Raw genomic sequence first — 24,854 nt, forward strand, 5'->3', positions numbered from 1 at the left:
TTTCAGAGGGTGGCAAATCCGTTCGACATTATAGACAACTAGCTAGAAGAAACAAAGTAAAATTACAACAAGAAAGCAAGGCATTTGTACGCTCTAAATATTACGATTGGCACTGGAAATAGCTATGAGGGAGCTGAACCACAGATCAGTGTTATCAAATAGAGCCAGCTTCATTATATCACAAACAGTTTACGATAGAAGGGCTCTTGATAATGTGGCAGACCTCCCACTAATTAACTCGTTGAACCACTTGACGTTTCTGACGTCTAGCTCTGCTAAAGTTAGAGAGACAATGTCAGATGATGGTGCATTAGAACGGCTAGTATCGATATTGCATGATTGCTATTTATCTTTGCATGACTTGTGTTTGGGATTACACGTTGGTTTTCGGATGGGAACCGTGGATTCTATTGCAAGACAACGCAAAATGGCAATGGTTGCATGGAAATGGACACTAGCATTTCAGTGCTTGGTCTTGACCGGTACAAGGGGTACGCAGGATATACGGAAGCAGGTTGCACATAGTGGCGTGATCCCGATAATAGCTACAGTGTTGGATAACTATATGATATACCACAGGAATTTTGATTTCTTTAAGGATGAGCCTATTGAGTTCGACTTTAAATCCATTGTTAATAGTGATATCTTTCAACTACAACCAGAGGAGATGGAGAGTTTTTTCAGCAAGATGGATAAGTCGCATCCAAACCTCCGCATGTGTCTTAACATGCAGAGGTTTAAAATATTGGTGGGGGAAGATATTCCCAGTTTATGTGATGACCCTGCTAGTGTTAGCACGCATAACTGTGTGCCACCAGTTACTAGTTTAGATACTGATTTTCAATCATTATGGGAAGGGACATTAGGCATAGTGGATGACAGTAAAGATCCACTTACGGACGTCGTATTATCAGTACCGCGGGAGTTCTTCCTAGGTCGTATAATCCCCAAGCTAGACGATATTACATGGTCAGTGCAATTATTAGCCTTCCTAACTAAGTTTACGGCAACTAAACCATACCTACAAAAGGTTTCAGTAGTAGATTCCATTTCTTTTAGACCAATTCTTAGGAGAGCAAGGGAAAGATACGCTCTAATAGGAAATTCTATTCTGCAACTGGACTTTACTAATTTATCGCTAGTGGATAATGAAGAATATGCTAAGAACAAAAAGAAAATGCCAATTGTTATAGACCCTTTGCTCGTGGAGATTAATGCGATGTGTGAAGAAGGTAATAATAATACTCAGACTGTGGCATCTTCCAACTTCTCGATGTTAGGTCTGGCAGATTTTACTAAACTTAAAAAGGGCAACATAAATGATGCCTGGAGGGCCTATAGAATGTATGATGAAGTCCAGATGAAGAAGAAATTTAATTATAAATGGGATTATGATAAAGTATCCAAGGAATTGGATGAAGAAACATGGAGTATGATTGTTAATAAGGAAACTTTGAATTTATTTGCATTGGTGGAAAGGTATACAGTAAAGGTTGAAAATGACGCCAATATTACTTATTGGAGTTCGGTTGTAATGAGGAATTCATGTCGTAAGCACGAAGCCACGGGTGTTAGGCAATGTGCAAATTTCTTCTGCGGAAAATGGGAAGAGCATCCAAAACAATTCCCAAAATGTAGGCGTTGTAAGAGGACAAAATATTGCAGCTGCGAATGCCAGTTGCAGTCGTGGGCATATCATCGTTATTGGTGTCATGACGTAGGGTCAGTTTTCACTGGCGCATCTTCGATTGCAAACAATACCGGCACGCACACACCGAATGCCGTTAGTCAATCCGCCGGCACGACAACTACTACGACTACCGCTGCAACAGAAGTCGACCAATCCATCCTAATGACAGCAAGAGGCAATGTGGTTGACCCTCAAGGAATCGCTAGCCAGTCAACTGGGGAATTTGTCGATACTTCTGAAAATCCAGCCATTGGTGGTTCGTGAATAGGATAACGAAAGGGAATCTACATAAGAGTAATTCCGCGTTGAACTCGATTTGGAGTTTTTTTGGTTCTTACCGTACTGCTGCATTGATTTTTTTAATTCATTTTAATCCTTCAAAATTCAGCATAATTCTCTAAACTTAAGCATTCAGCTGGTATTACTGTCGTTGTAACTATTCTAGTATTCTTATATTTTTATATGCTGGCATTTTGAGTATAGAATTTAGAAGTAAAGAACACGTCATTTATTATTAAGCTTTTACAATCAGAAAAAATCTGCGATAAGATTTATAATCATACATTGAAATATTGAATATATAATACTCACGTACCTTAACTTGAATATGGGATCTACGCTCCTTCCCAGTATATACAGGATCAGCAGGTCAATAGTTACGAGTAGTTTAAAATTAACAGGTAGTTTTTTTAACCAGACTAGCCAGTTCAAATATTATACTACGAGTAACGCCCCATCTGACACATCTTACCCCATACAACCAAGAACAATTCCTTTTCCAAAGATTTTTCAGAACCTGTCTAGAATATTTCCCCGACCGCTTTCGAGCTCTTGGGATGACTATAGGGCATTCAAGACTAATGAAGCTTTACTGCAGGAGGATTTATTGAGTACCGTACCATTTTATCCCGATTCAGCTGATGGTAAGATTGGTCAGATCATAAAAACCCCAATTGATGATGAAAATTATATCAATGAATTCTGTATTACACCTTTGAACCCCAACTCTGACAGGATGAACCATCTTGTTTTCATCCATGGCTACGGTGCCGGGTTGGGCTTCTTCATCAAGAATTTTGAAACACTCCCGTTATTAGACGACTCATGGACAATACACGTTGTAGATATGCCAGGGTATGGCTTTTCTTCGAGGAAACCATTTCCGTTTGACATAAGAAAGCATACGTTATCAGCAGTTGAGCAATGGTTTGTTGACAGATTTGAGCTATGGTTTCAAAAGAGGGGTTTGGCAGAAAATTCAGATAGGAACCTCTTGGTGGCCCATTCTATGGGAGCTTATTTTAGTGCTCTATATGCCCATAGACACCCAAAAAGGTTTAAGAAGTTAATCATGTGCTCACCAGCTGGTGTTTTTCTTCGTAAACTGATTGATGAGCCTCAGTCGTGGTTTGTTAAACTATGGGACCGTAACGTCTCTCCTTTTTCTCTAATACGTAATAGTGGACGTTGGGGGTCTAAGATTGCAAGTGCTTGGTCCTACCGCCGGTTTGGAAGACTATTGGATGATGGAACGGAATTAGGTGCAACTCAATTTGAAGCTTTGCACAGATATTCTTACGCTATATTTAATAGGCCAGGGTCGGGTGAATATATGTTAAGCTTTGTTCTCCAATGCGGTGCAAACCCTAGGCATCCATTGTTAACAAGGTTTTTCTCCGAACAGCCGTCCGAAGAGTATACTGCCGACTGTGATTGGCTATGGCTTTATGGCGACAGGGACTGGATGGATTACCATGGTGGTGAGCTGGCATCAAAATTCATTAATGAGCACAAGAAGAATAGCTCCGATATAAAGGTGGTTCCTGACGCAGGTCACCACTTATATTTCGATAATTATGAGTATTTTAATGAACTACTCGTAAATGAAATGCGAAACGTTATGAAAGGTGCGTCTTAAAGGGGCTCTCCTAAAATTCTAATCGAAGAGCTTTTCTTGATGGAAGCGTCTAAAAGTGATACTGTTTTTATTTGCTTGTACAATAGTTGACTTTCCATATAACTGGCATGTACTAACAATGATGTAGCATTTCGTTTAAGAACAAGAGATGGTAACCTAAAGAATAATCAAATATTGACATACATCCTAGAACGTCATTCATTATAAGAACTGGATTTAAGAGTTCTGGAGAATTGAGCATATATTATTGAAGGATTTAAAAAGGTAAGTAAAGGTATATATTTAATATTAAGAAAATTAACAGATCGTGTAAGTAAAGCGCCGAATTTTTTAATTTCGATACCAATTATCTGCTTTGGTATTATTTTTTAAACCCATTTGGCATGATTCGTGGACACTCTCCCAAGGCCTTCGGTTAATAATTAAGATTGGAAAGCATAGGTTAGATTACATAAAAAAAAAAACTTCAGAGTTAAAACGCTTTTCTCACTATTCACTTGGGAGAAAATGGATTTAGTAAAAGCCTCCTTCAAGAGTTTGAAGCATACAGCTTATCAACTTCTTCCCTCACAGCGTCCAAGATCTTTCTTCTTTGCAACTTTTGGCTAGGTGTGAGGAATCCGTTCTCTGGAGTCCATTCTTCTGGCGCGAAAACAAATCCCAAGATCAATTCAATTCCGGCTAACCCAGCAGCCTTCGCAGTCGCAATCATATCCTTTAGAACTTCACTCTTTAGCTTTTCGTGATTTAGAACCGCATCGACATTACCGTCATTATCAATTAATCCTAACTTTTTAGCGGCATCAACAACAGCAACCTCCCTTGGAACCACAATAGCAATTGGTTTGACTTGGTACTGATCAGCGTAGATGCATATGTTCGCAACATATTTGGAAGATCTGTAAACACTCTCAAGCTTTTCTAAAGCAATATATTCACCGTTCCTTGTCTTGACTAAGTTCTTCTTACGGTCAATAATTTTCAAGATACCATTCGATTTCCACTCTCCGATATCACCAGTCTTTAGCCATCCATCTTCAAATGCAGCTGCAGTTTCTTCCTCATTGCAGAAATATTGTTTGAAAACAGATGCACCCTTAATCCAAATCTCACCCTGGTTATTCTTGGCAAAGTATCCCAATTCCTCAACGTCAACTAACTTAGCAGTAATAGAGCCAGCTAATTCACCGGTAACATCATATTCAAAGTGTCTTGGATCAACTAGAGCTCCATTAGCAACTGTTTCAGTCAATCCGTAACCAATTAGCACAGGTGCCAATAAGTTACTAATGAAAATTTGAGTATCCTTGGATAGAAGAGAACCACCATTGAAAATTATACGTAAATTACCACCGGTTGCTTCCCTGGCCTTCTTAAATACCAGGTTACCCAATAACGTGCCGCCAGGGATGTGATACTTCTTCATGCCCAGTTTACAACGATATGCAAACCAGAATACCTTCTGCTTGAACTTAGGCAGCTTATCAATCTGAGTTTGAATTCCCTTCCTAACTCCCTCCCAGACAGCCGCTGTACCAACCATTACATGAGGCTTAAATTCTTTCATATCACCTTTACAGTTACGTACAGACGCATCAGATACTGTCTTCACCGTACCATAACCCACTAGAGCGCCACAGTATATCGCAGTCATCTCAACCACTAACTCAAGAATGTGCGCAAGTGGTAGAATAGCAAGGTATCGGTCCTTTTCTGTAACTAGTTTTCTAGAAAAAACAACGTTTACACCACCAATTCCCGCGACAAAGTTCCTGTGGGTAATTACAACACCTTTCGGAGTACCAGTTGAACCAGAAGTATACATGATACAGTTGATATCTTCAGCAGTTGGTGGGTGCACATCTATAGTGCCTCTGTTTTCAGAACCCAAAGCTATGACTTCTTCCATGCTGTAGATTTCAACATCAGGTCTTAGCTCTTGGAGTTTCTGTACCGCATCCCTAGCCTTAGAGTATATTTTTCCATTCTGTCTCTTGTCATTAGGGTCTATCTTTTCACCATGGATAATATACTTCAAATTACTGGCTTTTTGTATAGGACCTATCAAGTTGGGCAATAAACTGTTGTCAACAAATATACCCCTAGATTCAGCCTGAACTAGAGAGTGGGTTAAACCAGCCTCTCCTAAGGATTCATATGCCGTAACAACAGTCAAAGCTTGGGTCTGACTCGCCAAATAGGTCTCCAACCACTTAACGGAAGTAGCAGCATATATGTGTATTCTGTTTTCTTTTGGCTGTAAACCTATTTTCACCAAGCCGCGACCATAGTCGTGCATCAACTGATTAAGTTCATTGTAAGTTTTATACTTAAATGGAGTCAACTCATAATACAACCACGTTTTCTGAGATTCAACCTCCTTTCCATCAACTATTTTTTTAATCGTCTTAGTGTCCTCATAAATTTCAATGGTGTCCCTCCAGGCCACAGCGTTTCGATCACCACCTCTTTCAAAACACTCTAGCAAAAACTCATAAGCCGTGTTACACTTTAATCCAATAGGACGTTCTATTATTGCTGTTGCACTGACCGCATTTCTACGAGGGGCTGTTTCATTGGGACCCTCGGGCTCACCGACAATAACATTATATTGCTTCATTGATCCTCAATTATCTTACTGTTGTTCTATAAACACAAACTCAACAAGTTCAGATAAAAGGCTACACAAGCTTTAAATTAAAATCCTATGCACTTCAAATTGGAGTTCGTAATGACCGAATGAGTACCAAAGAAAAAGGAAGGCGATAAAAATTCTCCTATATGTCAACAACCGAAAAAAACGTGAAAAGGAAAAATCAACGATTGTTTTTGGAAAGCAGCAACTGACACGCTGATATGAGAAGTGTCTATACAAGGTTATATGTATATAGATTTATGACCAATTTTTAAGCTTGCCCTTCAAGGTTCTCTATCTCGGTAATAAGTCTTTAAGAAAGCTACTGTGTAGATAATAATAACTTATATACTAAAGTGTCACGAGAGGGATATACCGTGGGCATATAGGACGCACGAAAACACTAACCTAATGTGTCTGAGTTAACAACCCCCGCCCCACAAAGTTTATCCAATCTTGTTAGCTCCCTCTGGTTCAGGGAGAACTTTACCGAAGGCTAGAAAAAATATTACTAATTCCGAGGGTGTAATCCAACGCGTTTATTCGTATGTTCTATTATCATGCAAGATTACCTTCTTTGAGCTTTCACGCATTGCACGCCGAGCTCCAACTGGTAAGGAAAATGTTGTATGCAGGGGGGACCCTTGTACACGATCTCGACTTTTGTTGGGAAATCAATTGCTAAAAATTGTTGGATATATCCTCCCGAGAGGGGAATCGCGGATTCGGTAGGTCACTTGCTACCATGGTACTTTTTTTACCGCTGGTTTCGGCCGATGTTGCCCCGCTCTTGGCCAGCTTGTCGGCTTGTTCATTGCCTTCATTACCATGGTGTCCCTGAACCCATTGGATTTCAAATAAGCCAGCGTTAGTGAACCTCGCCGCATTAATAGCGTAGTATTGTTTGACACATATATAGTACTTTATCAGGGGTACCAGCAGATCGGAGTTTGAAAACTTACTCAGATCATCTAAGCTTTTGCATTCAGTGTAACGTGAGGACGTGAATTTTACAACGTTTTCGCTATCTGTGTATAGGAGATAATTCTTTCGTGGTGCTCTTGCCGGCACAAGTGCTAGATTATGCCAAATTTGCTGCAAAGCACGGGTAGCGGCCTTAATTTCGGCACGATTGTTAGTAGCGGGCGGCTCTAGCCTTTCACTAATGTTGTATTCAGGTTCATCTTGAAAATAAACCCCACATCCGCCAACTGCACCCTCATGACCATTTCGCAAGGTGCTGCCATCACAGTATACCTCTGAAACTTCACTATAGGGACCTTGGCAGTTGGAGTTTGAAGGCAGCTTACAGCGTGTCACAAAGTCATCCTTTTGTATGCCAATCAGTTCGAAGTCATAGGGGCTGCTGCCTGAGATGAATGCTTCAGCTTTTGCACGGTCATCAAACTTCTTGTACGCCAAACCGGACTTCCCGCTGACGTATTTTCTGCATGATTCCCAATCTTCAAATATTTTACTAGCTAGTTCTTTATTATTGCTATTCACAGCATAATAGTTTACTTTACCGCTAGTTTTTGCAGATGCTTTCATTCCAGCACTGGTATTTGTTGATTGCCTTTCAGTTCTTGGCTTTACGCGCTTGCCGGTTTCAACGAAAACCTTTGCTTGCTCTGGAGTGGGAAATAAACCCCAGCTTGCACCCTCTATGCCATCTATTTGCTCCTTGCATGTCTTCCATTCATTGTAGATACCTGTAAGTCTTCCTCGGTGAACAGCATAGTATTTCCGAGCAATTTTCTGGCTATTACGATTCCCCTTGGATTTCATTAGGTTCAACAATCTAAACATAGGGTAAACCGGGTAGTTGGGCTTATTTCCTTACCTTTTATATATTAAGTTGTTAATTGTTACATCAAAGAAAATTACCTTCAATTCCACACGCTGCGCGATGCCTAAAACATGAATAGAAATTAGAATAGGTTAAATGCAAAACTCTAAAAACACTACCTAGAAAAGTTCTTTATGTGTCTACTTCCTGCTACCGCGGCTTTTACTAATTTGCGAGTGGCCACAGCTTTTGCTAGCTCAGAGCGTCGATTTAAGAAGTTACTTACATAATCTGACTGCCCTTTTGCAAGTAAAATCCTTAAAATGATATCTTGGGTAACGGCCGAAATCTCAAGTGGGTCGCTTCTTAGTTCTCTAACCACTGCGGCGGCTTCTGCACGCTTCTCTTTAGAGCTATGCGCAATGATTGTATCGCTACGTTGTAGGCGCCTACGGCTATTCTCTTGTTGACGACCATGTCGAGTAAAATCGTAGTAGTTACGGTTGTCCAGGTATTTTTCGTAAAGTGGAATAAGGGCCTCAGTTTCTTCCTTCAGTTCATCTACGGATTTATCATAGAATACAGGAACTAAAAGAATATTCTGATAGTGTTGGTTTTTTAGTTCATGTAACGGAGGACCCTCGCCGCCATTGTGAAAGAAATCTATACAAAGAGCGCGAAGCCACTCAAAAATAATCTCTACCTCGCGATTGGACAATGCAGCTTGAGAACTTATACCATTTTGTCCATTATTATTGCCAGTAATATTTCTTAGTTCATTAGTATTCCCCTTAGCAATACTGATCGCATTTTCCCACAATGACATTCCTTTATTAGTTAAAGCTGTTTTAACAGAACGTGCACTTGATAAGTTGGGAAGAAGAAGGGAGTCCGCCATATTAAGTATTGAGTTCCATGCTTTTATCATAACCTTGTGAAGTAATGAGCGAGTAAGACCTGCCGCTAAAATTTCTAAGTTAGAATTTAAGTAGTCAAATAGAGGAACAATAGCATCATAGATAACTTCTTTACTCTGTGAGGCATTTGAATTAGAGGTACTTGCACAAACTGCCTTTAAGCAAGGACGTGAAATAGAGTAATTCACATAAGTAGAGAATTTATTAACCATCATACCAATAGCTCTGTCGCAAGCCCTAGAGAGACTACGATATGCTCTTCCAACACAGAACATAGCATCAATTTTTTCACTCTCTAAAGAAACCTGCAAGAATAACCTTCCCTGTGTATCAAGATCTAATACAATATCTTCTGTGTAACCATCTGAATTAAAAGACCTAGAGTCCAGTAACAGAGAGCACTTCCCACATACCTTATATGAACCAATGGGGTTTAGTTTCTGGGAATGATGCCATACCGTTGCGCTAATAACCCTTGTCTCATCGTTTGGAACCACCAGTTCGAATACTTCATCCCAAATTGGATTAACAGTTTTGCGGACAACTTTCGTTTTGGCAAATTCTTGACGAATAGAAGTATCAACCAAGCTGACGGCACTATTCGCATAGCCATCGCTGGTAAATGCTTGGACATTCTCTGCCTTCACAATTCGGATTGTGTAGACTTGATTAACTTCTTTGTTACCTTTCTTACTACCAGTTTTCGCTTTCTCATGTAGCTTAATAGTTTGTGATATCTTCTCCACATTTATAGTTTCCTCTAGTTCTGTTATTTTATTCATCAGTTCATCTAAGTTATTGAGACATACACAAGTCCTTGCCTTGAATTCATAGACTACAGGAGGCTCTTCTAGAGGCGCAGACGTCAAAGCATTTTTAATTTCATCAAACAACCAAGTGTTTTTCATCTTCTCCGCAGTGCTTTGGAAGCTACCCGTATATTCATATGTTGTGTCATCCGCTGGAACTACCGCTTCTACGTGTGTTAAATCCTCTTCAATGACGGATACTATCTTTGATGCGTAGTAGCATATACCATCAGAAAATGTCTTAAGCAAAAAAGTCTTTATCTTAGCCACCTGATACTCATTGCCCCAGTTTAGTTTTTGGAACAACTGTATTGACTCATTAATCATTCTGATAATGTCTAAAACAGATGAACTATAATGAACTTCGTTGCTTACAGGCTCCCAGGTCTCAGCCTTCAAAGAATTTTGGATTACCTCTTCCAACTTAACTCTAGTTTCATCACAAAGCTTAGAAATGTGTTTAAAAAAGTGTTTTTCCAGTGCAAAGGGAAACTTCTTGGTGGTAACTTGGTGGAAAACATCGCGAAGTTCTTGATATAAAGTGTACGTTTCAATGGCATCCATAACTGGAATATCTTGTTTCAAAAACGCTGCACGCTCTTCAATACGTTGTAGCACCAGTGGAGAATCGGATGCAAAGGCAGAAATCAATTGCGATGCCACTTCCCTAGAAAGATTAATCTTGTTTAGCAACGGCTTCGGGTAACGTCCTTGAAATTTTTTAATTTTTTGTAAGATAAGTGATCCTAATTGTTGCAGATGGTGGATTTCAAGGTGATCTTCATTTGGCATATCTTGAAGTAAAGATACATAGTAGATCTCAGTGGCTTTAGATAGCGTTTGCTTCAAGTTCTTCACCCATTTATTATGGAAGTCGGTACTAGGGAAGTCATACTGTATCATTAATGGATCGGATTCCACACAATCATAATAAATGCTCAAAACAGGTGAAAAGATTGCCTTCTCATGTTTGTAAATGTTTGCTAAAAGTGAACTTAAAGAAGACATACACTGAATATAGGTATGATTCAAGTTAACTAGCCAACGATTCTGATCTTCTGAATTCCAGGTAGTAGGGTCAGAATCAAGACTGTAATTGTCACTCATGTTTGGTAAAGCTGTTCGAAGTATATAGTCTATCGTTTCAGTGTCTAAGTTAGTAGTTGGACATAACGTCAAGTTTGCTGCAGTATAGTAAATGGAGGCCTTAGTAGAGTATAAGTCGAGTCTCCATATTTTACCACACCTAGAAATCAACGATTGGCCATCAGCGGACATAGGCTTCGTAATTGATGGCCGTTCTTGCTCTAATATGAGGCACATTAACCTTGTGAAAATAACATTCGGTTCGGGCGGTATAATAAATGATATGTCGATCGTTGTTTCACAAATATTGCTGCTATCAGAATCCTCTATCTTGGAAATCAATTCATCCAGCGAGTTGATCTCGTTGACCTTCCAATCATTGTAAGCTTTATCAGATGGGAAATGGTTGGAAGTAAATCCCACTGTTTCACTAATGATACCGTCTCTCCTATTTTTTAATTCGTATAAGTAATTAATATTTGATGCCTTGTCTTTATATAACGCAACATCCTGCTCAAACTGTGCTTCAGTGACAGCAAACAGTTTTCTAATATATCCTGACAGCAAAATTTCGGATGTTTTGTAAGTTGGTTTAATTGTCACATCTATTATATCTACTCCTAGCTCAGACCCATTTCCTGGCTGATTACGCTGTCTGAATGAATGATTATTACCCTCTTCTGGTTTAAACGAGTCTGCATAACTCCTTAACTTTAATACAAACTCTTGATCCGAGAGTTCGTGCAAATCCAATAAAGAGATTAGGAAGTCAATAAACAACGTTACCAGTTCATAAAGTATACCTCTAGTTGCCTCTATATCCAATTTTAGAATTTCACCGCTCGCGGCTTTGGTAAAAATCATGATCAGTTCTTCTGGCTTATCCATATATTCTAATAAATTCGCCATAGCTGGATCTAAAAAAAGGTCATTATAGAGTTTCAATAGGCATCTGCGGAAAATATCATTTGCTATTTTATACTCACCAACTGTTATAGATGTTAGTGTTTTTTCTAGGATGGGTAGCATTTTCTTCAGAATGATTGCTTCATTTGTCCCAGCTGTCTGCGAATTCTTAAAGCGCGACAGCCTCTTCTCAGAGTCCTTGCCCTTAAAATAGAGCTTCTCTATAGCACTTGGTCCACTACATGTTATTTTCTCTATCTTTTGGAATTTTTTGCGAAATCTAGGCTGGTTAATGTATTCTAGTAGTACTACTTTTAATACGGCATAATATATCTCATCCTGGCTAACTTGTGTTTGAACTAGCTCACTGACTGACGGTAAAAACGATTTAACTGGGTCCACTAAACATGCAGAACTTGAAAGCGATTCATTGGCACAACTCATAGCTTGTGTATTTTCCTTATAATAGTAGTAGTGTTAACAATAAAATATTTAAATATTTACATTTTTTTTAATGTTTTGTTATTAGCAAAAGAATGTAGCATGACAAAATCGATGGCGTTAATATGTAAAATTACGCTACTAGTCTTATAATTACAGAAGGTTATTTGATGCGCTTTTCAGAGAATTTCTTAAATTAAGATGACAAAATTCTATAAATGCTGTAGCCTATTATCTAGTCGAAGGGTTTTCACTGATATTCAATCACCTTCCGATACCTCAAAGTCCTCTGATTCATTCAATTCTTCATCTACTGCATTGTCGTCCACTGATAATTCTTCCACAGAGGTATTCTTTTCCTGCTGTGCTGAATTATTAGCCACATCGCTGGGATTAAATAGATGCTTCGATAGAACTTTGTTCATAGAGAACATGGTAACCTTTTTACCAAAAATTGGCTGCATGGTTTCGTCACATAGAATTTCTCGACGATCTTCTGGGTTTTGTAGATTATGCTGCTTGATATAGTCCCAAACCGCTTTCACCACTTGAGTGCGGGGTAATTGTTCCTTACCTAGGAACTTCTGTAGATCACTACTCAAAATAACATTCCTTAAGTGGAAGCTATTAGGATTCTCGTTATTTGCTGCTCTCCTCTTCTTTCGAGGCTTTTCGGCAACTTCCTTCTTCCTTGTACGTTTCTGTCTAGTGTTTCCTTCTTTCGCTAGTTTACTAGCTAATTCGGCGTCTCGTTTGGTAAGCTCTTCTTTGGACAGAGTTTTAGCTTGCTTATCCTGTAACCTATGAAACCTGTCAAGAATTAAAACTTTAATCTCTTTCTTCTCGTTATGAAGTTCAACAGCGAATAGCTCCTGCAATGCCGCCCGGATCCTTTTGACGCTAATCTCGTTAGGATCAGACACGCTTAAAATTGCCTTTCTAAATGTTAATAAGAAAATTATTAATAAATAGGATTTCAATTATCAAAAACTAACTTACATCAATCATAGGAATGTACTTATCTAAGTTTGGCATTGTTGTATATGGCGACTTTATTATAAGTATTGAGAGCTGTTGTGTATATATGGGGACTTTTTTGATATTTTTGGCGTCATTTGATTTAGCTTGAAAACTAAAGATAATATTTTATGAGATATAGTACTGGAAGGTTATCATCTGTTAGCATTAATTTATATATATATATGTATATGTATGTATATTTATATATATGCTAGATGCATATATAAACTTCCAGATGATTACAGACCCCTATAACCAATGTAAATTTCTCATCCGTATAAAACAAATAACTATAAGTTTCTCTTCTGCTGCAACTGATGCTTCTTTATCAATTTCTTCCTTTCTGCTCTGTCTAAAGATCTTGGATCAACAAGTTCATTTTCGGTTCCTTTATTTTTATCATCAACTTCAACTAACCATTGATCATCAAGCTTTTTATTAATGCCTTTATAACCCCATTTTGGCACCCATTCACCTGTTGCATCGTCAAAAACCATCTTTCCGGATTTTGCCTTTGGTTTTATGTTCTTTTTGGCTGCAAATAGTTCCCATTTCGTAGGAGCTTTGGGTTTTGGTAGAGGTTTTTCTCTTGGTAGTTCTGAAATCGGCTCAGGAAGTTTGATTAAGGTAATACTAGAGCTTTGACCATTCGTAGCATTACCCTCCGTAGTGGTCTTAATTGGAAGTGACAATATCTGGCCAATAAGGAGCTGAACGTTGTCCCTAGTGGTACTTTTAATATGTTCTTCTCTCTTGCTGTTTGAAGAATCTAAGTCATTCCTGTCCAATACATTAGAATCAAATACCGTAAGGTTTCCGAGATCGTAAGAAACTGGAATTAGTTTTTGAACAGTTACTGGCAGTGAGTTTAGGTCTTTGTTATCGGACGACATGGTTTCTATCGTCTTACTCAGAGATGGTTTGTGATTCTTCTAACTATGAGCTTTCATCTCATCGCCAAAATTTTTCCGCCTGAATTCTCAAGAGGAAAAAAAGAAAGTGTCACGAATGGAATATCAGTACCTTAATAATTAAAATAAGTTCTACAGTTTATAGCTCAAATAATTTACGTAACACCCTACTAGCACTAGGTTTACCTGGGAATTGCCAGTTCTCCCTCACCGCTTGTTTAGTGTAAAATCTCGATGATGAAAATATTTGTAATATATCAAAATTATCGCCAAATTCACGATCATTTTCTTCTGCCAGTTGCAACTCTTTTTCCAAGATATTATTACCGCCACATAAAATCTTCATATACTCCAGCATTATGGATTGGTACTTCAGTAGGATGTAAGTAATTAACTTTTGCGATATATTAAAAAATGTTGGTAACTCATTGAGTAGTTCAAGTTTAGCAGCCTCATAGGACTTCGCCAAAACTTCCTTTTTTATATCGTGCTCTTTTTGCCTCTGATAAGCTCTATATTCTCTTCCTAATGTCCTGAGATCTTCAATCTTCGTTGATATGGAATTCGATCTTGCTATAAACCTTCCTAAAGGTTCTAAGAAGCCCTTTTTGATTTGCGAGATTCTAAGTACCATCACCTTCTCCTTCTGATGGTTAATTTTGTCAATAAATGCAGAGTATATGGAAGAGATGTAAATATCATCCTTAGCCTCCACTGTTGAATCAAACTCCATTAGTCTTTGCCAAGTTTTCGTGTTTTCTAGCCTTTTATCTAAGACTTCCATTAGATTTAGTTTATCCACATGTGAGTAGAGGGAACTGAAACCTTTTCGAAGTATGTTAAACTTCCTTACATATTTCTTTAGGCTATCATGGTCCTCTGATGCATCATTCCTTGAAAAACTCTGGTAATCTATATCAAACTGTTCATCTTCGTCATCCTGGCGACGCAGATCCTCAGAGTCGTGTTTATCATAGAATGCATCTCCCATATCTCGCTTAGCTTTTTCACCTATCATGTCTTCCTCTTTTTCTTTTCTTTCATATTCTTCGGAATAAATGCTACTGCTTAATGTAATTGCCTTCGTTGCATTAGTCAACGACCTGCTTAAAGAGCATGTAGTGTCGTTAAAACATGTGTTGTAAAATTCAATTATTTCAGATGGAGATTGATTCATATCTTTTTTGGCTTTAAATTCCTCTTGACTTCTTTTGACACGTTTCAAGTATAATGAATAATCATTGTAAAAGCTGGATAGCTTCTCTGCAGCAACTTCAGATATTGTTCCTTCGCTATATAACATTAATTCTTCAGCAAACATCATCCATAAATCCAACCTCTCAATAGGCAAGGCTAGTAACACCTCCAATCTTATAGAGCCTGCTCTCTGTAAACCTTTACCATACCATCTGTAAAAGGTTGAACCATGGCGCCTTTTCCTATCTTGTAATAATTGAAGCTGTTTCTCATGATTCACTGAATAATTGAGATAAAGGAACTTCACCCTTTCAAGATGAGAACGAAGGATATCTGGAATATTTAGATCATCAAGTATTGCCTTTGTCTCCTTTGGATGTACCCTTAAATGGTGCCATATATCGTCCGTTAGCTTTGATTCTGCGCTACCAGCTATTTTATTCTTTATTTGGCCCACTAAAAGTCGACTAATTGATGAAATAGTTTCTATATCACCAAATAGTAGAAGCTCATCATTCCTGCTCTCTTCAAGAATCTGATTTCTAACCTTTCTGTTAGCATTCAACTCGTTGCGATAAGCTGAGTTAGCCAACTCAAGAGTTTGGTAGTATTCTTCTTCAGTCTCAACAAGCTTTCTTATTGTGTCGAGAAAGTTCAAAAGTCTCGAGTCAATTTTGGGGGAGCGCATGACTAAATAGTCATTGTATGATCCCAAATTTAATGGTGAATCCATCCGCTTGGTTTCTCTATCGCTTAAGTCCTCGAGATTTAACGTCTTCGGGCGGTGTTTAACTCGAGGCTTTCCATTGCAGTCATTTGAACGAGAACGATCATTGATCGTATCTATAGCTCTTTTATTTTCACCTGAACTTTCCCATAGTGGTATTGCATAAGGATTATTTCTTAATTTGTTCAGTGTTTTCATCTTCGCTGCGAGCGCTTTTTCCCTTTCATAATCTCTAATTGGCGTCATTTCGCCAGAGGTTGGATAACCTAGCTGGCTAACAAATCTCGAACTTTTCAACATATTTTTTTATATTATCTCAAATTGAATGCTCGCTCGGATATACCGAAAATCTATTTGACCAATATGAATAATAGCTTAACTTATATAGATTTCATTATAACGTCTGCAACGTTTGACATTCTACATTCAGTCTGTATCAGGTGTGTGTCAGGTGTCACATCAAATATCATGCCCAACGATCAATCTATTCCTATGGGAGTTTCTAAGCCGCCTTTTCCAATGAACTCTGAAACGACTTTGAATCGGTCCCTATGATTATCCTCGTTGTATAGAGCAGCTTTCAATAAATTAACATTTGTAGAAATGCTGCGTTGTGCTTTTGCCATGCTAACTGAATTTTCCATTTCGACAGCGCAATTTGGACACTTATAAAGCTTATTTTTAGCCTCCAAATCAGACTCTTCACTCAAACACCTTTGATGAAATATATGACCACATTTGAAGAACACGACTGGCAAGTCTAACGAAGTATGACACATCTTGCAAAAATTATTTTTTACTTTTACCTGTATAGGGTCACTGGTGTTTAATAAAGCTGACAGCTGGTTCCGTTTTTCTTGAAGCTCAGACTGGTAAGAATTGATTAGCTTTTCATTGTTTTCTGTTTCTCTCTGCTGGCATTTTATATGGTTCACCAAGAAATCTTTCACCAATCCAAAGGTAGCAACATTAGTTTGACTTAAACTTTGGAGGATATCTAGAGGTTGCATTAATTCTAAACTTACAACCTTGTCTAGCACTCTCCTTTTAAATACAGCATCACCACCAATGTCATTGTAAATATGCGGTGAAGTCAAAAAGAAGTTTAATGCCATCCTATAAAGTTCTGGTTCAGTTTTACCATATTTTTCGAGAAAACGCATGCATTTAACAGCATCCCTTGTTAAGCACATAGATCGGAAAACGTTGGCAAGGTTACCTTTGCTTAAGAAAGACGATTCTGATTTGTCCCCCGAACTTCCTTTCTCGGCTACCGAATAAAGATCGACATTATTGATATGTGCAATTAACATCATTAAAGAATTGTCCAGCGAATATGAATTTAAACCTTTTTGGCTTTTAGAAGCCTTCTTATTGGATAGTAATCTTTCACTTTCTTTAAATACACCCATTGCTTTAGAATACCATTCTTGTTTCTGATCCTCTTCGGCTGAATTTGCAAGCGACAAATATACATCGTATAATGTGGTTAATATCTCCTGTTTGTCACGAACAAACCCTTGATACTTGTTATAACTCTCTAAACAGGCTTCCAAAAAAACCACAAATTGATAAGGTCTGTCAATGAAGGACGGGAAAACCAGAGATGGTTTGGGTGGATGATACGTCGGTTTGGGTATCTCATCTAAACTTGAATGATCGCTAGATCCCAAATTCATGTAAGTAACGAAAGCTTTATAACTGTGAAAAACAGGGTTATTCAATGATATAATCCTCTTTTCTTGAAGTATATCAACCTTACATGCTGCTCTTTGATACCTTCCAGTGAAAACTTCAATCAATAACGCATTAGTATCGTTAGGGAGCTTCTGTAATAAAATCTTGGAAAATTCAATCATAACACGAAGCGTATCATCTATATGCAAGGTTTTAATGTATTTTAATGCCGAATGAGGATCATCCAACGTATTTAAAATTACGTCGACAATTTGGAGCGGATCTTTGGAAAATTTGTGTACTAGCTTGAAAGCCAGTTTATCAAGCGTTGAGTCCTTTAATAACTGTAGTATAGTGTCCAAATCAAAAAGGGTCTTATCGGAGTAGAAATAGCTTTCATCATCAACCAACCATTCACTTTCTGTCTCGCCTGCTTCAATAAATTCCCCTGTTCGGCTAAAGTGAGAAATGAAATAAACTAGGCCCTCGGTATCCTTTAATTTTATTAGAATTATTAATAACAATGTGACATGATCAGCATTTGAATTATTTTGCTTAATCATAGACCAAATATATGTAGCCAAATTTTTAGAATCATCAGCTCTCGAAGACTTTTGAATTCCAAATTTGGAAATAATCTCACTAGATTCTGTGACATCTAGACATTGCACATATTGAGCTACAGCCTCTTCCTTCAGGTTCTTCTTATATAAATAGTCACCATATTGTTTCCTTATTTCTTGGATGCGAAGCGCTGATGCAGAATGCTGCTCTGCAACTTGTAAGGCAATCGAAAACTCTTCACGCTGAGTTATTATCTTAATCTGTTTCTCCACTGATTTTTCTGTGATCTTATTAATAACTCCATCCGTTGTAACTAGATATGTTGAATAGGTATCGTTTATAACATCCCCATAGACTTTTACAATATTACTTGCAAGTAATAAATTCATAGCGATGATTTTATTTTTTACATCAAACAATAGGAGTCTATTTGTTACTGTTGCGGGATTATTCATGCTTAGCGACGTAATATTTGATGATGAGACTCCACAAACCAGTAAGATGTGGTCACTGTCAATTAAAAAGACTCTTTTCTTCAAAGGTACGTCCATTACGAGAGATCGCTTCTCCCCGGTAGCCTTGTAAAAGTCTATCGAATCATTCAAACAACAAAGAAGCTCATCGGTGGATTTATTAAAATAGCTGCAATTGAGGTCTGCCCCTGACCGATCGTTAAGAATCCTTTCGGGCTCGCCATTATTCCTGCCTGTAGTGCGAAATACTTGGATTTTAGAAGGTGTAGTGGTAAAACATAATGTATTATCATTTCTCAAAAACAGCCCCGTAATTGGCTCTGAATTTGCATCTTCGTAAATAACTCTTTGTCTTGAACCCCTATCCCTATAAAGATCTCCTCTGACTAGAATAATTCGGCCATTTACAAACCCTATAACAATACATGATAGGTCTGAAGAAATGCTAATCGCAGAGATGGGAAAAGTGTTATTTCCATTTTTTATTGTACATGTAGTATGGAATTCAAATTCACTTTTAGGCTTCTTTTGCAGGTTCCAGACCTTTATTGAGCTTGGTTGACCAACGCACTCACCGACACTCACCAAAAAGTCATTTAACACATGTTCCATGTACGTTATTTGAAAATTATCAGAAAAAGCCTTGAATTCAGATATCACAGACGATGTCTTCAGATCTATGACTTGAATGTAGGCTGACTTCACTGCAGTTGCAATCACACCATTTCCCAAGGGTGCAACCGCTGATAATGTCGTGTCAGAGTATAAGGGCGATTCACTGCCAAAATACGGATCTTTAATCGGAGTACTCTCAAAGAGTTGGAATTGCCTTTGTGAAGTAAATGACATATAAGAGTGGTAGGTGTTTATGATTCAAAGATGTAACCAATAGACGCTAGTGAATAGTCATTTATTTGTAGGAATTCTGTCCTTCAAAATAAGGTCGAGTTAAAAGTAGCTATATACGGTAAACTCATGTGTAGGCGCCTACATAACTAGAGTTGTGTCTAACCACTCATGCTGCAATAATTCAACACTACTAGGGCGTTTTTTGTAATCCAACTCAAAGGTTTTGAGCAAAAAGGCCTTTGCATCGCAACTGGCCCAGGAAGGAAGCTCTGGGATAGTGTTGGTACCAATCTTAAAGATTGCTTGCATTTGTGAGAAGTCCGGGAACGGATGTTTACCAGTAAACATTTCAACAATCACACAGCCAACGGACCAAATATCAGCTTTTTCTGTAGTGACAACTTGTTTAACAACTTCAGGTGCCATCCAGTAAACAGAACCCTGCAGTGATGCTCTTTTACTCTGTTTTTTATTTAATGGAGTTAACTTCTTGGAAATACCAAAATCTGTTATCTTAACGCAACCTTTAATATCGATCAGAATATTGGCTCCTTTTATATCACGATGAATAATATTTTTCTTGTGCAGATAGGACAAACCGATCAAAGTTTGCCTTGTGAAGTTTTTAACAAGTGGTTCTTCAAAGGGCCCGTAACTGTTTAACATGGAAGAAACGGATCCACCTGGCACATATTCAAGGAAAATATTCAGATTACCTCCCTCCTGTGAAGAGCCATAATACGTCACAATATTCTCATGGTGCAATTCTTTAAGCAGGTTCATCTCATGCTGCAAAGCATCTATCATTTTTCTATGTATTTGGGAATTTTTTACAACAGCATTTGTGTTTGGTGTTTCGCCCTTTTTATCTTCTGCAGGTGCCATAACAGCTGTCGGTTGTAATTCTACTTGTTTAACAGCCATGAGCTCGCCTGTCTGTGCATTCATGCCCAAATATACCGCTCCAAAACTACCTGAACCGATTCTAGCTCCCTTTAACCACGATTTCGGAGTGACAACTTTGGTAGGTAAAGAAACAGTATTATCATCGGTTTCGTTTTCATCTTCTGAATCTGTGTTCATAAGATCGATGCGGCTAACAGCATCACTCGAGCCATGATTTGCTGGAGACGATGGTACTTCTTCACGTAACACTTTGTGTGCTGGTTTCTCTTGTGGAATATTGTGTTCCAAACTTTGTAGTAGCGCTTTATCTACAGCGCTATTGTTATTGAATAGGATACTTCCAACATTATTACCCGCTGGCAATGGTGCGCCTGGTCTTAACATGCTTTGACGGACAGATTCACGAAAGGAACTGCGAATTGTTTTTTGTAGTCTCTTAAAGTCTGTATGAGGAAAATATTCGGGAAGGTTGGTAGAAATCAACTCGCTCGGTGGTCTTTGGTTGAATATTTGGCGTATCTTACCCTTATTACTGTCGATTCTTAAAGTATGTGGGCTATTAGATACTGAGTTGCTGCCATTATAGCTATCGGGCCCCTGCAAAATATTTGAAGTTGAGCCAAGCTGGTTATATACGCTCATTGTCTTCAAATACAGTTTCTTCGAGGTTAGGATAGCCTTATCACTAGGAGTTTGATCCTTAGAAACAAATATTAGTCTATTCTTTTCAAGGCGGTCACTGGAATGGCATATAGTAACCAACTCAACATCAAATAGTAGATGTAAAACATTTTTTGAGTAGTCTACTACAAATACATCGTAGTCCTGGGATGTTGTTCCCTCACCAGGTTGTGAATTCGCAGTAAATTCTGACGAAAGCCTTTTTATCAGCTTCTTTTTTATTGAGTCGGCATTAAAACAACCGTTAACATTCACCTGTTTGGCAGAACCATCATTTAAAATAAATATCACAGAATGCTTATCTGTCACCAACTCCTCATTAATTGTCATAGGACCAGTTGTAAGTCCATTTATTTTTTCAATTATTTTATTAATTTCATCGCATGAATTCTTCTCAGAATTTTCATTGCTCTGCTTCCATGTCTTGCATTTATTCAAAATTCGAATTCTATCACCGATATTACTGATCCCGATTTCGGTTAATATCTCTTGATCTAAGTATTTAACATCCTCTTTGCTTGCAATACCATATGATAGAAATATATCAGTATATTCTTCACAGTTTAGCTGTTTCAGAAAGTTAAGTATAAATACATGATCCACTGGCATCCTGAAACCTAGAAAGTACTTTGATCTTTAAAGTCAGCGAGGAACGCCAAAAACTCTAACGTACATGTTCAATTTGTATTGTACATGAGGTAGAATTAATACGATATCGCCAATTACGATTACAAGGAAAAAATGGTAAGAATGTCAACTGTGCCCACATTCGCAGGTACACACCCCTTAATCTTGAGAGATTTATGGTTACATAACTCGATGATAACATTGTACGTGGGGCTACAACTATATATAGAGGGAGCCAATGTGTTGTAAGTTCTTGAAGCCCATAGTTCTACCTTAGCAATTTGAGATAATAATATGTTATGAGCGAGAAAAGCATTGAGCAGCAGCTTCGGGACATTGAAAAGCTTCAGGGTGATGCATTACACAAAATGTATGCAAAACGTGCTGGGCGAACGGTTGAACTTGACATAAGGGATTTTAGGCATCCTCGCATAATCAAGCACGCTTTTATGGATCCAGTTGATACGCAACCTAACTCTCCACTGCTACAGGTCGGAGGTCATAGGCCAAATGCACCTGGGTCAAAGGAAGGCATGGAAGAAGAATTAGACGAAAAGGGAGCTGGTTCTGAGAAGAAAGAAGATATGGCCCACGAAGAGCAGGGTAAGGAGTTGTTATGAGTTGGTTTATGTAACTCCTTAGTTTATCAGACATTTTATATAATCAAATGACGACTGGTGTATTCGTGAAACTAATTCATATGATCCAGTATGTCGGCGTTTTTTAGCGTAAAGTCAGTTTTAATACTTGTCGGGCCTCTGTTACGTGTATATATCTCGTTATATTGTTTAAAGTCCCCATCTAACTCTAAAACTGAGTGTTAAGTAGTCGATATTCAGCTCGTCGCTAGTTGCAAGATTGTCTAATAACGCTAACTGTTCCTAAACCAGTAGAACAATATCAGTAAAGGTGAGGCTAATACTTATCTTCGTAGGCAATAATGATGGCCTCAGATTTCTTTCTTCAGTATATGACACATGAAATGACACTCCTTTTATGTGGAACTTAACATGTTCTACGTCAAGATAGATAGGAAGATAGATAGGAGATCTACAGGACATAAAATTTCCGAACAGCTATACAGACACTGCAACTGGTTGACAAATTAATAAAATTTTAAAAGCGAATTGGGTTGTTTATCGTTCGGAATGTTTCACTATCAGCTTGCAGGGGGATGATGTATCTTTGTTAAGGTAATCTTCTCGGAAAGTTGTCAAAGCAATTGGGTAGGTAAGTTACGAGTATGAATTACTATCTAATCCTCCTCTTCTTCGATCTTTCATTTCTTAAACAAGGTATGCCTTTCTGCAGACGTGTGTTTTATTAGGTACGAGCATCAGTTGATAAAATAACAGGTTTCTGCAAGAGCTACACAGTTCGATTGTCTTGCAGAGCTTATACAGGGCCATTGCAATCCAAGTTCTCGGTCTTAAATTTTTCAACCTCATCACAAGGGTGGCTTACATGTTACCATATTTAAGATGGTCGAAAGTTAACATAGTTAAAGATATTTTGGACATATATTATGATAGATCTAAAGAATGATCGCATTGACTTGTGAATTGTTGCATAATTTACCACTTAGTATATTCGATTGGCAACTACTTACTCACGACGGTTATACAAATACTGTTTAACCTGCATTATGTCCATATTAAATAAGTCTATGGCGGTTGAAAAACTCTCTATCTGCTGTTGGGTAGGCGATAAGGTGAGATATAATGGCAAAGTATTATTGATAACAGACGTACTACCATAATATGCTAAGCTATAGGGTAGTGGAATGTAGCATATCTTGCGAGCTAGGATACTAATAAATAGCAGATAATAGCCAAGCATTGTATTCATAGATATCCTATTATCTGTGTGCAATATGGTCTGTAAATCTAATTTCTCTAGTGAAATATTGTACGGAGAGTCCGCGTCAGCGGCATGTAGAATGACATATGGGCTCTGGAATAGGGTTGTATTAGTGAAGATATCAATGAGTTTCTTGAATTTGCGTTCCTGGAGATTTAAAATGCGATGTTTCTTTTGTACAAGTTCTGAATACATGGAACCGTAATCATTATCGAAGGGCTCCTCCTCTTCAGGTTTTGGGGAGATTTGTAGTACACATCTTTTCAGTGATCCCAATACCGCTAATTTCCTTTCATTTTGATATTCTAAATCCATTAAAGTAGATTTTATCGCCATATCCATCTCTTCCTCGTGCAACTCTTGTATAAGGAATTGGAGATCATATGCAAACTTCCGTGATTCGAGCTTCACCTGTGAGAGATACTCCAACATCCTTCCTAATTTCAAAAGAGAGTTAAATGTAATGCTTTTCTTGGTCTGCAGCTTTATAGGAGTATTGGTCGGTTCTTCGTATGGTATTGGTGTCAATGCATAATAGCCATCATTAAATTCAAAGATAGGAACGTTAATTCCAGGTACGTTGCTTAAGGGGTGAGTTTTTCCAACATATGTCAAACTGTTAAAATCAATACTATAAGAACACAGGACTACCCAGTCATTTTTTGGGAACTCGGGTGAAGGTAATTGAGCTACAACCTCCAAGCTAACGAATGTCTGTACGGCATTCTCCAATAATGGGAGCTCATTGAAACGTAAACTAGTGTGCGCGCCCGTCTGAACCTCACTGACATAAACTATTTCCCCTGAAGTGTCCTCTAATATGAGGTAACATGGAAATAACTTCCACTTCGTTCCCTGGATATTGTCACCACGTATCAAGCTAACATTGCATATTGAAATGGATCGCAGGTGCCGAAGCCTTCGCTATAAAGTAATAATATTAGTATAAGAGCCCTCAAAAAGCTTTAATTGCAACATCCACATACAAGTAATAGATATGATGAATTAGTGCACATGTTATTCTAGTGATTCGAACTATTAATGATGATTAAGGGTTGGTGCGTTTAAGATGAGTTTTAGGAAATCTGTTTATACCGACGTAAAAGAAATTTAAATTCTAAATGCTTATCACAAAGTTCTTGTCAGGAACTAGCAACAGTAGAAGGCCTCC

At 38.1% G+C, this 24,854-nt stretch overlaps 12 protein-coding genes across 12 annotated transcripts; 3 read left to right on the forward strand and 9 right to left on the reverse strand.

Moving 5' to 3' along the window:
* Positions 1 to 124: 124 nt before the first annotated feature.
* Positions 125 to 1,954, forward strand: MUB1 (MYND-type zinc finger protein MUB1; the record flags this gene model as incomplete). Its single annotated transcript, XM_018130025.1, has 1 exon — positions 125 to 1,954. The coding sequence occupies one exon, from the start codon at positions 125 to 127 to the stop codon at positions 1,952 to 1,954; it is 1,830 nt and encodes a 609-aa protein (XP_017985879.1).
* Positions 1,955 to 2,297: 343 nt separating this feature from the next.
* AW171_hschr2407 (HBL018Wp) lies at positions 2,298 to 3,608 on the forward strand (the record flags this gene model as incomplete). Its single annotated transcript, XM_018130024.1, has 1 exon — positions 2,298 to 3,608. One exon carries the CDS (start codon positions 2,298 to 2,300, stop codon positions 3,606 to 3,608), a length of 1,311 nt encoding a protein of 436 aa, XP_017985880.1.
* Positions 3,609 to 4,137: 529 nt separating this feature from the next.
* AW171_hschr2408 (HBL017Cp) lies at positions 4,138 to 6,228 on the reverse strand (the record flags this gene model as incomplete). The annotated part of the gene is made up of 1 exon (XM_018130023.1): positions 4,138 to 6,228. The coding sequence occupies one exon, from the start codon at positions 6,226 to 6,228 to the stop codon at positions 4,138 to 4,140; it is 2,091 nt and encodes a 696-aa protein (XP_017985881.1).
* A 696-nt stretch (positions 6,229 to 6,924) lies between these two features.
* On the reverse strand, positions 6,925 to 8,052 carry RNH1 (RNA-DNA hybrid ribonuclease; the record flags this gene model as incomplete). Its single annotated transcript, XM_018130022.1, has 1 exon — positions 6,925 to 8,052. The coding sequence occupies one exon, from the start codon at positions 8,050 to 8,052 to the stop codon at positions 6,925 to 6,927; it is 1,128 nt and encodes a 375-aa protein (XP_017985882.1).
* Positions 8,053 to 8,207: 155 nt separating this feature from the next.
* On the reverse strand, positions 8,208 to 12,194 carry AW171_hschr2410 (uncharacterized protein; the record flags this gene model as incomplete). Its single annotated transcript, XM_018130021.1, has 1 exon — positions 8,208 to 12,194. The coding sequence occupies one exon, from the start codon at positions 12,192 to 12,194 to the stop codon at positions 8,208 to 8,210; it is 3,987 nt and encodes a 1,328-aa protein (XP_017985883.1).
* A 257-nt stretch (positions 12,195 to 12,451) lies between these two features.
* On the reverse strand, positions 12,452 to 13,199 carry AW171_hschr2411 (HBL014Cp; the record flags this gene model as incomplete). Its single annotated transcript, XM_018130020.1, has 2 exons — positions 12,452 to 13,126; positions 13,191 to 13,199. The coding sequence occupies 2 exons, from the start codon at positions 13,197 to 13,199 to the stop codon at positions 12,452 to 12,454; spliced, it is 684 nt and encodes a 227-aa protein (XP_017985884.1).
* Positions 13,200 to 13,501: 302 nt separating this feature from the next.
* Positions 13,502 to 14,104, reverse strand: RRS1 (ribosome biogenesis protein RRS1; the record flags this gene model as incomplete). The annotated part of the gene is made up of 1 exon (XM_018130019.1): positions 13,502 to 14,104. The coding sequence occupies one exon, from the start codon at positions 14,102 to 14,104 to the stop codon at positions 13,502 to 13,504; it is 603 nt and encodes a 200-aa protein (XP_017985885.1).
* Positions 14,105 to 14,261: 157 nt separating this feature from the next.
* Positions 14,262 to 16,346, reverse strand: FUS2 (Fus2p; the record flags this gene model as incomplete). The annotated part of the gene is made up of 1 exon (XM_018130018.1): positions 14,262 to 16,346. The coding sequence occupies one exon, from the start codon at positions 16,344 to 16,346 to the stop codon at positions 14,262 to 14,264; it is 2,085 nt and encodes a 694-aa protein (XP_017985886.1).
* A 179-nt stretch (positions 16,347 to 16,525) lies between these two features.
* Positions 16,526 to 19,609, reverse strand: PEP5 (tethering complex subunit PEP5; the record flags this gene model as incomplete). Its single annotated transcript, XM_018130017.1, has 1 exon — positions 16,526 to 19,609. One exon carries the CDS (start codon positions 19,607 to 19,609, stop codon positions 16,526 to 16,528), a length of 3,084 nt encoding a protein of 1,027 aa, XP_017985887.1.
* A 138-nt stretch (positions 19,610 to 19,747) lies between these two features.
* Positions 19,748 to 21,805, reverse strand: STE11 (mitogen-activated protein kinase kinase kinase STE11; the record flags this gene model as incomplete). Its single annotated transcript, XM_018130016.1, has 1 exon — positions 19,748 to 21,805. The coding sequence occupies one exon, from the start codon at positions 21,803 to 21,805 to the stop codon at positions 19,748 to 19,750; it is 2,058 nt and encodes a 685-aa protein (XP_017985888.1).
* A 317-nt stretch (positions 21,806 to 22,122) lies between these two features.
* Positions 22,123 to 22,443, forward strand: AW171_hschr2416 (HBL009Wp; the record flags this gene model as incomplete). Its single annotated transcript, XM_018130015.1, has 1 exon — positions 22,123 to 22,443. The coding sequence occupies one exon, from the start codon at positions 22,123 to 22,125 to the stop codon at positions 22,441 to 22,443; it is 321 nt and encodes a 106-aa protein (XP_017985889.1).
* A 985-nt stretch (positions 22,444 to 23,428) lies between these two features.
* On the reverse strand, positions 23,429 to 24,699 carry VPS38 (Vps38p; the record flags this gene model as incomplete). The annotated part of the gene is made up of 2 exons (XM_018130014.1): positions 23,429 to 24,607; positions 24,670 to 24,699. The coding sequence occupies 2 exons, from the start codon at positions 24,697 to 24,699 to the stop codon at positions 23,429 to 23,431; spliced, it is 1,209 nt and encodes a 402-aa protein (XP_017985890.1).
* Between the last annotated feature and the right edge of the window lie 155 nt (positions 24,700 to 24,854).

The sequence above is a fragment of the Eremothecium sinecaudum genome, chromosome II (genome assembly GCF_001548555.1).
Source record: "Eremothecium sinecaudum strain ATCC 58844 chromosome II, complete sequence".
Taxonomy (NCBI): Eukaryota; Fungi; Ascomycota; class Saccharomycetes; order Saccharomycetales; family Saccharomycetaceae; genus Eremothecium; species Eremothecium sinecaudum.